The 17,341-nt window shown below is 39.2% G+C and overlaps 1 protein-coding gene across 1 annotated transcript; it reads right to left on the reverse strand.

Annotated features, from left to right (window-relative positions):
- Positions 1 to 403: 403 nt before the first annotated feature.
- LOC118105929 (phosphatidylinositol transfer protein alpha isoform) lies at positions 404 to 12,813 on the reverse strand. Its single transcript, XM_035153980.2, has 12 exons — positions 12,669 to 12,813; positions 11,127 to 11,157; positions 6,527 to 6,672; positions 5,719 to 5,810; positions 5,456 to 5,463; positions 3,386 to 3,460; positions 2,621 to 2,695; positions 2,363 to 2,440; positions 2,151 to 2,261; positions 1,862 to 1,984; positions 1,410 to 1,475; positions 404 to 1,326 (listed from the first exon to the last, which is right to left on the reverse strand). Exons 1-11 carry the CDS (start codon positions 12,683 to 12,685, stop codon positions 1,422 to 1,424), a joined length of 810 nt encoding a protein of 269 aa, XP_035009871.1. The 5' UTR covers positions 12,686 to 12,813; the 3' UTR covers positions 404 to 1,326; positions 1,410 to 1,421.
- Positions 12,814 to 17,341: the final 4,528 nt, after the last annotated feature.

The raw sequence follows: 17,341 nt of genomic DNA on the forward strand, positions 1-17,341 counted from the left end.
CTTCCAGTGCCTTGTTACGACACAAAACCCAGGAAGCTCAATCGAGTCACTCAAGCATGACGTTTCTGACTTAGAGGAACCATAACAAAATGCGCAAGTGTTTTTTTCCCAGAGTTTTTGGGTTGGTAGACATGCCAGATACCCACATTAACCTGTAGAAGCACTAACAAAGTGGAATTTGCATGCTATGTCCCCTTTAATAGTAAAAGGTGTGTATTTATATGTAATTAATGTAATTTAATGCCGTATTCCGTTTCGAGTCTCTAAAGGCTTGTGGTTATGCTTTTATTCTGAAGGACCAAGTGTTATAAGTTGTTGGGTGGGGTCGTGTTTTTCATGGATGTTCATGTATTGGTAATGGCTCACTAGACCATTTTTTACAACAGCAGAAAAATGTACAATCAAGAAATAAATTGTCTTTAATACACATTGTAATTGGATCGATATTAAAACATCAAAATCCAGACAATTACAATGACAGCCCAGGACAAAGGTTTGACGTTATAGAGAAGTTATCCAGTTTTAAGTTATCAAGACAGTTAGGCATTTAGGAAAATGCTCAAGCTTCAGGTTTTTCTGACAAAATACAAGCACAGAGTCAGAGCTTAAAGCTGTAATCAAAAAACAGCAGTTGTAATCTTTGTGTGAGGTTAAACCAACCACCAGACCAAATTAGACTATAGAGTATTATTGAAATTTCTCTGATGAGGTCTTTCCCATGTAAATACCTCATATGTTATAGTTTGGCCTCCAGACACGACGCCAGGATGAATTTCCAGTTTGATGATTTAAAAAAAAAACAATATGTGATTAGGGGAGAAATTTGGTAAACGCTCCAGAGCCTATTCTATTTGTAGTCAGTCCTATTCTGTGTATGTCAATTGTACAATACAAAATAACATTGGAGTTTTTCTTTTTGAACATTTATCTTGTTCTGGAAAGTAAACAATTGGAAACAACTGGAAAATACAAAATCAAGGGAAAGAACAAAGCCCAAATATATTCCATTAAAAAAAGCACACGAGAACAGTTAATCAGATATGTTGCTTTAGACACAAACCACACGTCTTCCCCAGTGTTTTCAAATTTAAGAGGACCGAATAGGCATAAGCAAGAATCTTACATCCCCAAAACTGGTTTCACAAATGCAGTACATAAATACAAACAAATGTTTTACAATAATCAGCTCTTATTAAGAGCAAATTTTATTAGGATATAAGTGTTATATTCTTGACTATGCCCATCATGCTGGTCTAGGTCCAGTGTCCGAGGTGAGTAGATTGAGTTTGTTGAAGGAAGTCAAATCTTCCTGTATCAGAGAAGCGCCTGACGAGAGAGAGAAAAAAAAATCAACTGTCTTATTCCTGTTCAACAGTTAAATTGATCCAAAACAATAGTAAAATACTCACTGGGTGAATCCATCAGTTGCAATCACTTGCCACTGCCATGCCTTTAACTTCATCACCGGCCCTCAACTATGACATGGAAAAAAAGCATAAATGTTATGAGCTACATACATAAAACATATATTCAGTGTCCAATTTATTAGGTCCACCTGTATAATCTGATGCAATCCAATATGACTGTTCTAGCATAAAAAGTCACGAACAGAATGTACAAGCACACGCACACGCACACGCACACACACACACACACACACACACACACACACTCAGAAAAAACTGTCGATATTCACATTACATGAAAATATCTACATCAGTCATGTGATGTAACTGATCTACAGTTGTTAGTCCCTGACAGGACCTTTTTGTGATATATCAATGCAACGACTCATTGTGCTATAATAAGAAAGTGTTTGGGTTTTGAGTCGTGCAGTGTACAGTTTAATATGCTCACTCACATTATCCAGCTCTTTCTTTGTCTCATCCTCCATTCGTCGGATGTCATCCATGGACAGGTCGATCCATTTGTCGATCCAGCAGAACAGCTGTCTGTGGAAGTTGGCGAAAATACGGCGCTCCATCTGGACAGAGGACAGAAAGACAGCGTGAGAACACTCCAGAGAAATAGTAGTGTGGTATTTCAGTTCAAAGCAAAACACGTCCTCTGTGCAGAGCTGCATATAATGGTCACAAAAAGCAGTAGGTATCAAAAATGCCATACTGATAAAACAAACAACAATGTTGTACCTTTTGAATTGTTTTCTCCAGCTTGGTCTGTAATCCACGCCATTTGCATTTAACGGTGACTAGCTTGTAGGCACACATATGCGGACAGTTGGAGTTGTTAGCGAGCTCTTTCTGCAAAGGCACAGATGCACAGATCACATAAAACACAGATCCAGGCCTTTAAAATCATATTTTCATTTATTTATTTAACTAGCCACAGTGAGGAGTAGTACCTTCCAGTTAGGGCCAAGAGGTCCTCTACCTGTCTTCTCTGACTTAAAGATGGCTGGGTCAAGTTCTGGTTTGTAGTCCTAAAGAATGAGGATGAGTACAACAATGACATGCATCATAGCTATGACAAATATGAAGCAACATAATAAGCAGCACGTCAATTACACTAAATGTTTCGTTCATTTGAATCAAATATCCATCAGGGAAAAAACTGATCTCTGCTCATTTCTAAAACACATGCAATTTTTGTTTTAACTTACACCTTGATTTATGTCCTTTCTATCAGCTATGTCAATGTAAACTATTTCCCGTTCGGCATTTTCAATTCCATGTACCTGCAGCAAGGCAAAGAAAAACAAGTTTGTTCAGTTTCTGGGTAAAAACATACACACACACTTCATGTTTTCTGTTAACTATCACTTGCTTAGTTTCGCTCATCAGCTCACTAACATTCACTAAACACCATGTACAGCTGAGACTGGTTGAAATTGACCCACAGTACTGAACAGGGATCGAACCACTAATGCACTAAAGCCTGGGAGCTTGATTATATATATATGTTATATTCATAATTCATCTGGAAAGCATGAAAGTGTGCAGAAATAGTTGTGAATTTCAACCTATTTAGCTTCATTTCACCTGCTGCCTGTGCAAGAAGACCCAATCCTGGACTTAAATATAAACAACACTGTCACCCACCACCAAGATTGAAAATCAAGGATTCAAACCCTCTATGACTTTAAATTTGATTAGCAGCTCTTTAAATAACAAGTCAGTCATTATAAATGTATTAAAGTTTTATGATGCTAATTCTGCTTTATTTTATTCGTAAGAGCAAAGGTGTGATAAAAATAGAAGCAAAGCAGCAGAAAAATTAACAACTGACTACAGTTCTTGGCGAGTGAAGGAATGAAGTTTGATGCCAAATAGTTATCCTCGATTAAACAGTGTTAATGCTAACGTATATATGGTGGGTAAATTATGACCACAACTGGTTACTAGTTATTCCAAGTTACAAGACTTACATTGTCCTGATCTCCCATATCAGGCTTGTGCCACGTCGCAATCTCGATCCGGAATTGTTCTCCCATCCAGGGATTCTGTGAACATGGGAGAGATACATGATACATCCATCCACAACAATGCTGGAATCGTTACATTATCAATATCTGCATCAAAAAGTAACTAGTTAAAAAGGAATCGTAACTTTTGAGTTACTTTTATTTGTCTGCTTCAGTTCTCTTTTTAATGCGCCCATTCATCAGCTTTATTACTTCTCTGTCCCTGAGACCCAGTGTGCAACAGGACAAAGGTCATATCTAAGTCACAGCTGAACTCAACAGGCCTTCAAGTCAACACTAATTCAGCAATAATGTGTTAGCAGTGTGAAATAACTGTTTGCCCCACAATCTTGCCTCAAGACAATTCGGTACATGCAATGGGGGAGATTGGGATTGAACCGGTGACCCTCCGGTTGGTTACTGAACCAGCATAGACTAAAGTTAGCAAGTCTCCAAGACACAGGCAGCAATCAACGTGGGTTTGTTGTGTGTAGTAAAAACATGCTGGAGGGAGCAGTAGGCAGTGACTCTGCTGCTAGTGCTCTGGATCCTAATATACAGTATAAAACAGTGCGTGGGATTCATACTAAAAGTGTACGTGTGCAAAAAAGCTGTAAATGACGTATGCAAAAAAGTGACAATAGAAAGAACGATAATTAAAAATATATATATTGCTTCACACTGAATGTGAGGGAACTTGTATCGCCTGTACGTATTTTGAGCATCCAAAACTGCGAGATTATTAAATTCAGAGACAGCTGTGATATCCCCAATAATTTTTTTTAACAGAATTATATATTTTTAATGATTAAAAGAACCTCTACATAGAAAGGTTAATATTATACAGTGTTAAATCATACCACACACAGACCTGTCGGCTAATAAACCAGAGGGTGTGTAGTGGGATGGTTCGGTTCTGTCAGGTCGGTCTGTGTAATACTGGACTCAGTTCTGCACAAAGATCCAAGATCACAGATCTATAGAATCTATATCAGCTGATCAGTCATCATCATGGGACAAAAAAATATATGTGATCACTGAACACTTGTTTCCTCCCAATCCTTCCATTCACGTGCATCCGTCACGCAACATTACGCACAAGTGTCATTTAGAGCCATCAGACAATATAAAAACTAAAGTCGTACTTGATGATACACGCAGTGTTAGAAGATATTATAAAAAAATATGAATGAGTCAACTGTTTAATTGGTATCTGAACGGAATTTGCTGTAATTTGTTTTATATCTTTTTCAAATGAAGGTTCTTATGGATCAGTTATGTCACGGGAGCACAAATAACTCTGTTGGATGTAATGTTAATGATGAAGTGGATAAATAATCTGGCTTAAATTCACCATATCACATCAGTATCATCATTTTCCCGTCTTCAAAATGTCCGTACGCATGGGTCAGAGTTAGCGTGGAAGTGCACGCATATTCTCCCGTCAAGTTAGTTTTTATAAATCCAAAAGTTTGCGTGAGAAGTGGCGTACGCATCTTTGAGGGTCCTTTTTGTGACTAACAACTGCTGGCATTTAGTGTCATCAAACAGTTTGTTTAACAAATGGTGATACTTTGTCCCGACTTTCAGACGTTTGGGGTCAGGATCTGCACTTAACACAACAAGTGGTCAACTACACCTCTCCGCTCCTCCCCCGCTCAGAGACAAACTCAACTAAATGACGTAAAATGCATTCTCACACTGAGCAGCAGTTATCATGATATTCCTTAAATTTTAATGTGGCCCATTTTATATGATGTTGGTGCTGTGTTATTTCTACTAATAATGAATATATTATTCAAATACAATACTTAGTGAAATAACTTCATTTTGTGTTTCAGGAATAAAAAAGGTTTTTGGGACATTTTAACAATAATAATACCGATAACCGTGATAATTATGTTCACAATAATCGTAAAAATAATTTTCACATGGTTCATCTCTAAATGGGCCCATACTTAAAATAAACAGTTAAATGCAAAAACAAATGTAGAAAGTTTAATTTGATTTTAACTTTCATTTAAGAATACTTACTGTAAGGACTGCATCAGAAGAAAGGTTGGACCATGATGGAGAGGGGGGTGGATCAGAAAGAGAAGGAGAGACAAGGTTTTAGCTGATATACAGATTCAAAGCATCAAGGTTGTCAGCTGAGACATTCCACAACGCACACAGTGTAACTGTGCAAGGTCACCAAAAACCGCTGGTGTTGACTGGGGACGAGATGCTGACTAACTTAAAAGCAGTGTTAAATTATTAACCCTCAGTCAACATGGTACGTGTGTGTGGGGACTCACTGGTTTTGCAGTAAGGATATGCGTTCCAGGCCTCCTCATGAATCTCCAGAGAACCATGCGGAGCTAATGCGCGGATGATAGCTGGCACTTTACTGCAGAGTCACAAACAGAAAGCATGAAAAAAACACACACACACACACACACACACACACATCACCACAGATACATATTAGGTATGATTTTATAGCTAAACAGAATTGCTTTCATACAACTTCTTAAAGGTTGTTTCTGAAACACTTTTTATCTCATCTGTGGAAAACCTCTTCACGTCCCGACAGCCATCAATAAATAAAGTTGACAAATAAAAAAAGCCGGTGTCTGAGGTCCTTGATAGTATCTCAATGATCAATGAGTACATCAGCCAATCATTTCATTCGATCGGATTGAAATGATTGGCTGCTGTACCGGTCTGTCATGAACGGACCTGCCTGTGATCTCACTGCACATGACCAGACTCTTCAGTCGGAGAGACATAAGCCGCTGAAGCAGAGACAACAGCCGAAGTTAGTGAGAGAGTCACGGCGAAGTCGTCTTCTAGCAGTTGTCAGTGCAAAGTCATGTGTTTTCGGGGTGTGGCTTTGACAAGAGGGCGTAGGGATGGGATGTATCGGTATTCAGTGCTTCCCCTAAGAAACTATTTCTGCAGCGGGGCGGGCCATGTCTGTGGAAGATGAACTGATCCTGAAGCAGCGGCAGCAATAATTTGGTATCTGCAAATGTAGGGGAAACCCTGATATTGTCAAAGTGTAGCCAACCAAACCTTTAAGCCTTAATCAGTGTATAGTGAGATATGAAGTGCACAGCCAACCTCTGCAGGTGGTAGATCTTCTTAGTGTACTGTCCCTTCTCCCCATCCTTCTCATAGGGCTCATTTTCAAACACCTGCACGCCTTCTCCTCCGCCCGTCTCATCCTTACTGGCCTGAGCTACTGCGTACAGCTGGCCCACTTGGTACTGGAGGGAGAAAAGAGGAACCTGTGGTTATTTTTGTTTACAGACACTTTTATTCAATAATGAATTTAATTATTTTAATCTCCCCTAAATTATGTGCTGGTGCTTCAACCTCTTGGACAAAAGGAGTTAAGCCTGTGAATGCCCCACATTTCTTCAATATGACAAAACAGTGCACAGTCTGAAATATTCCGTCATTATTTTACATAACTTGTTGTTAAATGTTTCAGAATCTTCAAACTTTGATTATTTCCAAGTTTATGTGAAATTTTTCAGTCAATACATAGATATCGTAATTAGGGCTGCACGATAATATTGGAACGTCGTTGGAATCGGCCTAAAGGCTTTAATATGACATATCGGCCCGAAATGAACATTTGTTGGTGATAGAACTGGATTGTACATTTTACTCACTTAAAATCAGCCCCAAAAGTTCAGTATCAGTATTCACCTTGTCATGTGTTAGATCTTTTTCACAGCGCACCCTCTCACTTTTCATTGCAAGAAAAATCCAGGTGAAACTAATGATATTAGGTCATGTTAATGTGTAGACGTGTGGTGTGAAAGAGGTTCATCAATAATTCCTTTCAGTATCTTTCAGCTCATTGTTTTTGGTGAGATGGGCCATGACTTCTGTTCTCATTTTCAGCTATGTCGCGCTGATAAACTCTGTTTACAGCTTGTTCTGCTGCCCCAAGTGGCCAAATATTGAATTTGATGCTTACGATTTCCTCATATGAAAAGGTAGCCTGATGGTATTTTATTTATTTGACAACATTATACCAACTTGATAAACTAAAAGTGACTGATTCCATAACGAAACACCTCACTAGCTTCTACATTAGCTTTAGCCTTAGTACGCAGAGCAGCTCACACATTGGAGAGATTTTGGTGAAGGTATTATGTAACTTCAAATGATACAATAACGACCCAAAGGGTGACACGACAAGATGGAAAGACACATTCCAAGAGCTGGTTGTAAGAATTCCTCTGTGCCCTGTTCAGCATTTCATGTGAATGACCGTGAGTTAACCATTTTCCTTTATCACAGACACAGACTTCAGCATTAAAAAACTGCAGAGTAAGCTTTCCCTTCTCTCTTCCTCTTCGTCTTCCTCCTCCACCCCCCACAGTTCAAGCTCTTCCTGACTCAGGCGCATGTGTTGTGACACTGGAAAGAGTGACTCACATGACCGGTGCTGCCAGCCTGGCTACTTGGGAGTGTCCTGGTGTGTGTGTTTCATTTTGTGTGTGCGCAAGCTGAGAGGTTATGTCCTGCTAGGTGCTTGTTATAGATGGACGTGCAGTTTGCAAGTGACATTAAAAAACAATAATTTAAAGAGAATTGTAAAATGTGATGACGTCTGCAACTTGTGTACGAAACTTTTTGCCGACCTTCATTTTCTCCTGCTTTGTGTGAAACAAAGTGAATGTTCCTTATTAGATTAAACCTGCTTACTTCTCGTAATAATAAATAATGTCTAATTATTCTTGATTACAAATCTTCTGATCAATCAGGAATAGATGTGGTTTGAAAATGTCAAACAGGCCTTTACATGAATTCACTACATGTTAACAATTGTGAGGGCAAACTTATTGAAATATGATCAGTGATACAGTATAATAGAGTAGTGGTGTTAGACTGAAGAAGCCACTACGGCCAATCGTCTTGCCAGGATCCCCCTTGTTTACAATGTTTTCGAGGTGGCTGGATACTCTATATACTTGTGGAAAGTTTGTTTTATTCAACACTGAAACTGTGTGGATTTGTGTGAAAGCTTAAGAGACGTTAAAACCTGTGCTACCGTTTGCAGTTGACCTGCCCAAAAATGTTGTTCTCCTCAGAAACAGTGCTTCAGGCTAGCAACCTGTTCTGGTAGCTGTGGGATGCTCAGCCCTGCCACTTGAGCATGAACTCAAAAATGTGACTCGTCGTGAAGAACCAGTACGTCTTCCCTTTGTCAAGATGTAATTACCGACCTTTAAGAGCAGCTCGGAAAGACGAATTTCGGCTGTGAACAACAAAAACTGGCTGAACCTGAGCGGAGGTCGTCACGAATACTGGAAAAAAACATGTTGAGGCAGTTTTATCAGCAGAAACCTGTGAACCTGCTGGTTCAGAACAAGGGAATCACCGACACAAACAAGGTGTGCGGCCTATGAATAAACATGTTCCTGATTAATAATTGTGTTATAATTAATGGGAAAACAAACAACTGTAGCATTTCAGTCACATGTAAATAACCGTCAGCATGACTCGACTGTGTGTCTGCTTGTTGAAACGTGTTTAAAGCCTTAACTGTCCACCAGTCTTTCCATACATAGCTGCAAAGTAACTATGCAGTAACTTTGCACTTCATATATGTAATTTAATTATATATTAGAACAACAAATGAAAACCTACATGCTTTCTGCTACACGTTCAATTAATCAGGGCCGTAACCAACAACTATATTTACATCTATTAATGGGCCTTTTTCTTTATTTAAAAAGGATCTGTTTACTGATTCTACACATCAAGTTTAGTCCACCTGTCATGAGTCTGAGGAAACAGTTAAATAAGTATCTGCTCTGGTTCTGAAGGTGCTTTGTCAAGTTTAATACATTTATCCAGAGGGTGTGGTTATGATGTCATCAGGGTTATTACGTCTTAAGCGTTAAAATTCGTTAAAAGTGTATTTGGGGGGGTTTTCATTTGTTGTGACTCCTAACTTCATGGAAACCCAGTCCCAAATCACTGGAATCCCCTTTAAACCAGTGAATGGTTTTCTCTATTAAATATCCGAAAGTAATCGGTCTAAATCATGGAAGGCAACATTTTAGATATTTGTTTTATTTTTTGTGGGTTTTTTTATATGTTCGTATCTGTTTAGCCTCATCAACTTCCCCCCCTCCGGAGAAAATACAGAGGAACTGCGGAGCAGCTTGAGTAACCTTGTTTAGAGACTTGAAACAGTGTGACTCCACCTGAAGAAAGTCAAATTGTGTTTCGATAATTGTCAAACTAAATAAAAACATATTTTACTGAAGTGTAATCGACAAAATAAAATAAAAGACAAATGAAAATAATTTGCCTCTAAATCTAAATTTCCATGTTCAATGGTTTTCGCAAATACCTCTGATTCTACAAATATAAAATAAAATAAAAATATCTCTGACTAAAAGTAATACATTACAAAACTTCCCATTTATTACATTAGAAATTGTAATGTAATTGCGATGCACACATTGTTTTGTTATCCTGCGACCTGTTGTTTTAAGTAACTCACCCTGAATTGTTTTCAAATCCTGTTGCGTCATCATTTATGACGGCATACTCAGATTACACAGCACACACCTATTCCATTCATTTCTAATCCAGCTCAAGATGCTATAATGGTTCCACTTGATCTCTCAACAACACAGGAATTCAGAAAAAAACATCTTAAACGGAGCAGAGGAAAAGCTCATTCACCAAACTGTGATTATGTGGGTGAGTGAAATCCTGGTTACTGCTCGCAGTGAAGTTATGGAAAAACAACAGTTTAGTGTTGTATGGAAGATTTCGATTATAACCGGAATCAAGCATTGGCCATTATATTAAAGCGAAGGGGTTGATAGTTTTCCCATAGATCACAAATCTAATTAGATGGCAGCAAAGCACATACCTCCATCAAGTAAATTAAATTAAATTAAATTAAATTAAATCTGGCCCAAATTTGGTGCAGCTTGATTAAATTCAATCAAGCTGCACCAAATTTCACACACTAATAGATATCAGTTCCCAGTTCCAGTAGTTTTTGTGTAATCGTTCTTACAAACAAATAAACGGACGGGGGTGAAAACAACATCCTTTGCAGGGCTAACGAGGTGGAAGGTGAAGAGGCAGAAACTGCTCTCGCTGCCAACTAAATAAATTCTGGACCTGATATGAAGCTACAGTTAAGTGTTGCAACTGCAAGGGCATCTAAAGGCAGTCTACTGAGACTTATTGTGGCGCGTGCAAAACCTAATCTGCTCTGCTGTGCCTGTAATCAGGCAGTAAGATCAGATGCTGAAATACTGTATGTCGATCAGCAGCCTGGAGGATTTTAAACAGCAACACAGGAAGGAGGAAAACTGCAGAGTACTTACTGTCACTGAGAGAGAAAAATAAGATTTATCAACTGACACCAGAGAGATGGGAAATTGCTACTGAAAATGAGAAAATCCCTGCAGGGAAAGTTGTGATTTAGAGGAAGTGAAGACAAATCCTCAAATACTTGAGAAAAAGAACATTTTTAGAATACAAATTGAGAAGAAAAATACAAAGCTCTGTGGTTCAGTGATTCTATGCAGCACAACCGTCTGAACATAGCTTTACCAAACATTTGAAGTTGAATGGAACTTTAGCCCTTTAGAACACATTATATTATATTGATATCAGTTATCATGAACTGTCCCTGTTTAAGACAATGAGTAACTAAATGAGTCCTTACCTCCTCCACTGACACAGGCAGGACAATTCGGCTACAAGAGAGAGAAGAAAAAAGGTATTAACTCACAGAAATACCAGACATCTCACCATTCAGAGCGGATCTAGAGGGTGTGGATTTAAGCTCAACACATTGGAGAAAGCAACAGGAACAAAGTTGATGACAGTTAGCTGTCATTCCGAGGTGACAGTAATGTTAACACCACACCTCTGCAGGAATCAATCGAAACTTTACTGGTAATGTATCCAAGCATTCTGCAGCCGGCACATGCAGCCACAAAAACAGCAATGATACCAATGTGTGTGTGTGTGTGTGTGTGTGTGTGTGTGTGTGTGTGTGTGTTCTCTTTGTGTATCCATCTCTTGCCTGAGCCCATACAATAGCTAATTAATCGCCACCTGTTGCCAGTCTTGCAGGGCCTGAATATTTCATTACAACAGATCAGAGTGAGAGAGGAGGCTCCCAAGCATGAACTTGAAGGCTGGTGTGGTGAAAAGGATACTGTGTATGTTATGTTACCCTGCACCGTTTACACAGCACAGCCATAATGTCTCACCAGAAGGGTCCAGTTAAATTTTGGAGACACAGGAGAATCATCCGAAGCCCTATAATTAATCATGGCTGACTCGTTCTCATGGACTTTGCACCGTGATCATATGACAGTCAGCCACTGAATGATGTTCCAGCAATGATGTGCATCAGGCAGGGCTGTCCAAACCGCCTGGCTCAGGAGTTACAAGGGTGTAGTTTTATGTAATTTTGAATCGGCTGCTAATTCATTCACTTATTTTGATCAAAGGCAGGTTTGTTATTTTTCTGACTTAAATCCCAAAGAAGAAAAACGTGGAGAGAAGAGGAGGTAAAGTTCAGATCTTGACTCTGGGAGCAGTCAGGAAGAAGAGGCTGATCCAGACAGTGGGTGGTGGTAACGCACCTTGACATTGGTTGCCACCGCCGATAAAACGCCAATAAACAGAAGAAAGAAGAATACCAAGATACCTGATATTTACCAAGCTCAATGACCCCAAGTTCGTGGCACACATTTTCGAACTTCAGGGGGATTTTTCAAAACACATTTACTGGCATTTGTATCTTTTCTGCACACTTCAAAGGAATTCTCCACCTCAGTGCCTCAAAGAACAAATAAAGAGAATGGAAATGGCAGTTGATCACACCCATGATTTCCTCCTCACACGGTTCACTTAGCTGTCAAAACGATTTAACCAAGTGCCACCGGTTATTCCAATAGAAAGGTAAACCTATCCTTGCCGAATTGACATAAACGCAAATACTAATTTACTTAACTACAGCATGTGGGTAATATTGCTCAAAATGAAGATAATCTTTAAATCGCTTGACATTTCAAAGGAGTTCTGATGAGCGCTCCACGTAAACAAACCACGCAAGGTGAGGAAGAGCTCAGGTAGAACGGTAGCATTTCCCAGTCCACCTGTCTTTAGTGGTGAATAGTTTGAAAAGGTAAACCACAGTGAAAAGGCTCGTTTCTCTCTTGTAGCTGATACAAAACGAAGTTGTGATACTCACTATTCAGTAATTAGCATGTTGACGGTGTCGAAGCCCAGAACAAGAGACTTTAACTCGGATCACGGAGCTCCACTGGCCGCTGGACGGTGTCTGTCAGCCGGACTCCACTTCCTGACAATACCGGCTCAGTGAGCGGAGGGGCGGGGCTTAGACTCAGGGGGACACACCCACCTTTAGTTTCAGGTAACTTCATGCTGCGTTCACGTGCACATGGTTAATCATTATTAAACATCAGGAACTTGAAAGTTCATAAAAGAACACTTCAAAGGATTCATTAAGATAATATTATTTTATATAAAGGCTTTATATAAAAGAACACTTCACAGGAGTTCTATAATCCTGTTTACAAACACAGACACACAATTAATTCAATTGGTGACACACAAATCTTTTTCTTTTGAATCAAAGTTATCAATTGTGTTAATATAACTTTATATTACTAATTTATGTGTTACTGACTGAAGTATTTTTTTAAGTTTGTGAACATTTTTCTTATTTTACTGTCGTCTCAACATTGACATTTGACTGAGTGGACGTAACCCCATTTTCAAGGTCTCATCATTCAAAGACACTAAAGAGCCTGACATGTGATTGTATGTGGTATCAGACGAATAAAGTAATAAGGTTACAGGTGCTGCCAGAGTATCAGTGATCCCAGCTTGAGCATTAGTTCATGTGCAAGGTGAAGACAGGGCTCCTTGTCTTCACAGAGGGTGGAGCAGCCAACCCCTGTGTCGTCAAACCAGTACAGGGAGAAACCGTCCACTCTGGTACAACCTGTTTACTTGACATGACTCAGACGTTTTATAACCAGCCGGGGTGTTCTTCTATGTTTAAAACAATGCTGGGGAAACCTTGTCGCTCCACAGGTTTAATCCCCTCATGTATCAGTGTATTTATTAAATAGATTATTTATTATCTGTTAAACTCCAGATACAAAGAGCATAAAAGTGAGAGTGTGACCCCTGCTGCTCGAAAAAAAACATCGTCCTTCCATGCAGGGTGAAAGGGGCATGCTGCTGTTTTGAAAGAGGAGACACATTTATACAAATTATTGTGTTTATTTTGCTTTGTATATTGATCTGTCTTTTTTTCCTTTCAGTGGAAACAACATGATTTGAAATGTCAGTGACAATGGCTATACTGTGGCACAAGACAAATGAATATCAAATATAAAATATAGGACAATGAAGAAACATATCCTCGTAAACATCAGCAAACAAATAAGAATGAAGATGAAAAAAATAAATGGAAACATGGTACAGAGTAGAAAAGATAAAAAACATACATGCCAGAAGGGAAGTGGAAACAAGGCGTCAGTTTAAATCTCCATTTCCTATCATCACAAAGCAAAAAAACATCCTCGGCAAGCAAATGCTCACACTAGGATTCATCTTCAGAGGACAAACAGTTCATGAATACACCAGTCAATAAGCCAAACTATAATGTAGAATCTATATCCTAGGAAGATAGGATCAGACCGGGAGGGGGATGGCACTGGGGACGGATGTGTTGTTTAAGGTACCGCAGTAGAGGAAAGTGCGGATCAGTTTCCCACTGTAAGGGAATGAACTCATTCATCCAGGCTGCATTATCACAATGTTACGGGTTATGTCAGTGAACAGAAGTTTGTGGTTTGAGGAAAAAAACAGCCTGTAAATGTGTCACAGAGTTCAAGATGGGTGACCAAGCAAATATTAAAAACTCAATGTCCAACACCAGCCACATTCACAGGTAAACACTGCATCAGAGAATATCTGTACCTGCCTGTCACCTCCTGTGTTAGCAGCATATCAAGTAACACCAGCACACAGAGAGATGCTCTATATGGAGTTAAATTAGCGCCATAATGTAAGTCTAATGTGTTTTATTGGAATTACAAATGGAAACAAGTTGTACAATAGTAATTGAAGACTTGTTTTACAGCAAAAAGATTTATAATAATAATTTGTATGGTTCTATGTACTGATTCACATTTTTTATCTCTCCAGTACAAAACTGGTGTTTAGAGAGAGACGATACCACAACACAGATCTTGTGCCTGTATAAGAATCCCAGTGTAGTCATTTGTCCACGCTTTCCAAATACTGATAGAAAAACGAACCCTGTGTGTGTTTGTATCTGCAAAGTAAAAATAAAGATCCTCAAACTAACATTTTCAAATCTACTGTAGAGGAGAGGGACATTTGGGAAACCACCCCAGTCCCTGGGGTAAATGCGATGTAGAACTGGATGATTGATATCTGCTCTTTTAATAAGAGTTGTGTACTTTTGTACTAATAGAAAAATGTAAATGTATGGATAATGCAAAAACAACCACCCTATTGCAATCAGTAGAGTGCATACATCCGCCGAGGCCAAATAATCCTAAATATGTCTGATTTTCTACATCAATATCTGGACATTATTTCTGGAGTTACTGGTGAATATCTAGAAAATGCCACAATGTTGAGGGCAGTAATACAAAAATCTGGATCTGCCCCTTTAACTAGATTCACATCAAAATTGAATGGATTCCTTCCCAACCCATGTCCCATCCCTCCTACCAACGGTGGGTGCAAATCAGTTCAATGCTTTTTTCATCGTCATTCTGACACTTACATTTTAAAAACATAACTACCTTGGCGGAGGTAAGAATACAAAAGAACGTAATGAATTCCTGCATATTATCAGTGTATGTTTAACAGGATATCTGATAAAGATCTATAATTATAAAAGTTACATTTTTAATAAATGCTTTGCTGGCATTGTGTGAGGATTCATTACTTTCTTCTGCAATTTATTTTCCAAAGATCAACATTAAATTCGACATGAATAGAAATGTACAAATGTGAATTTGGTTTTATTCCAAATGTAGAATATTCAATTACTTTACTATAGTTCCTTTACATTTGACATCTAAGACAACAGTTAAATCATTCCAGCACCAATTTGACTCCATACAGTTCTCTGTGATCCTAGAGATAGATATCAAACTCATGCAGATCAATGAGGATGAACGTGTCCTACAGTTGTGATATGGTGATGTCCACATTTACGAAAGGTCCTGAGCCGAGAGACAAGACTCTACCACACTGTCCACGCACATAAAGGCAATATAATGAACATGTGAAGCAATTTCGGAGTTTAAAAAAATAATAGCATCTTTCCATTCCCATGTTCTGAATTATAAGTCTACATCTGAAGCTCGAAGTATACATTCTTTGAATCATGAGCCATGCACTGTGTGTCTGATGTAGGGGAGTGGGGGGGCAGGCCATTCAGAAATACATGACTGAGGTCCATTTTTGAGGTCTAAAGTGCATCATGTGCCATTCGTTTCTCACTTAGTCATTCACTGGGGGCCTCCAGTGGCAGCAGAGGCTTGTCTCTCAGCTCCGCCATCAGTAAACACCTCACAACTTGTTTGCGGACTGATGGATAGGTGGATGAAAACAACACAAAGATGGATACGTGACTGAAAGGAGGGATGGATTGTGTGCAACATTGAATCTACTCCTCCAATCGTCTGTACTCATGAAGAGGCACTCTGAGGGTCATGGCTGTCTTTGGAAGTGCCTCTGTGAGTTCACTGCCGGGCAGAGAATATCTGGAGCTTCACTCTGTGGCGTCTGAAGACAGCGGGCTGAATCCGAATGCAAATATTATCCCCCTGTATCATTCTCTACTCCTGCTTCCTGGGCTTTTCGGTCAAAGACAAAGTTCTGAATGTGTCTTTATAAGCCTTCTATCTTCAAGCTAATGTCCCTTTATGTCAGTCACTGGTGAATTCAAGTGGCTCCACTGCGTGTTATGGGGCAGAATCAACAATCAGAAACCAAGAGAAAAGTAGTCACGTGAAATGGTACCTTGATTGGTTCTTTGGAAAACCACTGCTAAAAATGTATGCCAATTGTGTTACCTTTTGTGGTAAAATTACTTCAACTGCTCCTAACAGCAAAAATACACAAAACACATTTCTGTGATTAATTAGCACCCGTTGTGGTTTAGAGATACAGCCCATAAACATTATATGCCTGTCTGTGTGTGTGATTGTGAGTCAACGTGTTGCCCAGCATCCCACAGAAGCACTTATTGCTGCGACGAATCGAAACTTCCAAAACCCGTGTGTGTAGCAAGCAGAACAACGGGGGCCTCCACCTCTACACCAAGGCAACCTTTAAAAACACACTACATCTAATGTCTTCATCCTGTCTAGATAGTGTAAAAACATAACTCCTCCTCCTCCACATCTTCAGATCATGTGTAGGGTAAAAAAAGATTTAACAGTACATCTGCAATCATATTGCAATAAATACATTTAAAAAGAAAGAAAAAAAACAACAATTAAAGGTTACATATTTCGAGCATACAAAAGGAATTCATGACCTAGAGAACAAAAACTTTACTCACATTCTGAGTGTGTTCCTGCACTACTAACTGAGTGAAAGTGTAATAAAGGACCAGTATGTCATCACTGGCATCATGCAGTGTAGTTTATCAAACATCAGAAGCCACTTCCTCACACTGCATCATGTCACACACACACACACACACACAGAGCTGCTGCTGCTGTGTTTTCCTCCAATTCATCTGTGCGCCATGTGCTGTCATACTGTGTGTTTCAATCTCAACTGCTACCAATACTGCTGTCTGTGGATTCTTATTTAGATAATGCCCTCCAGCACAAGAGT

This window comes from Hippoglossus stenolepis, chromosome 4 (assembly GCF_022539355.2).
Source record: "Hippoglossus stenolepis isolate QCI-W04-F060 chromosome 4, HSTE1.2, whole genome shotgun sequence".
Classification (NCBI taxonomy): domain Eukaryota; kingdom Metazoa; phylum Chordata; class Actinopteri; order Pleuronectiformes; family Pleuronectidae; genus Hippoglossus; species Hippoglossus stenolepis.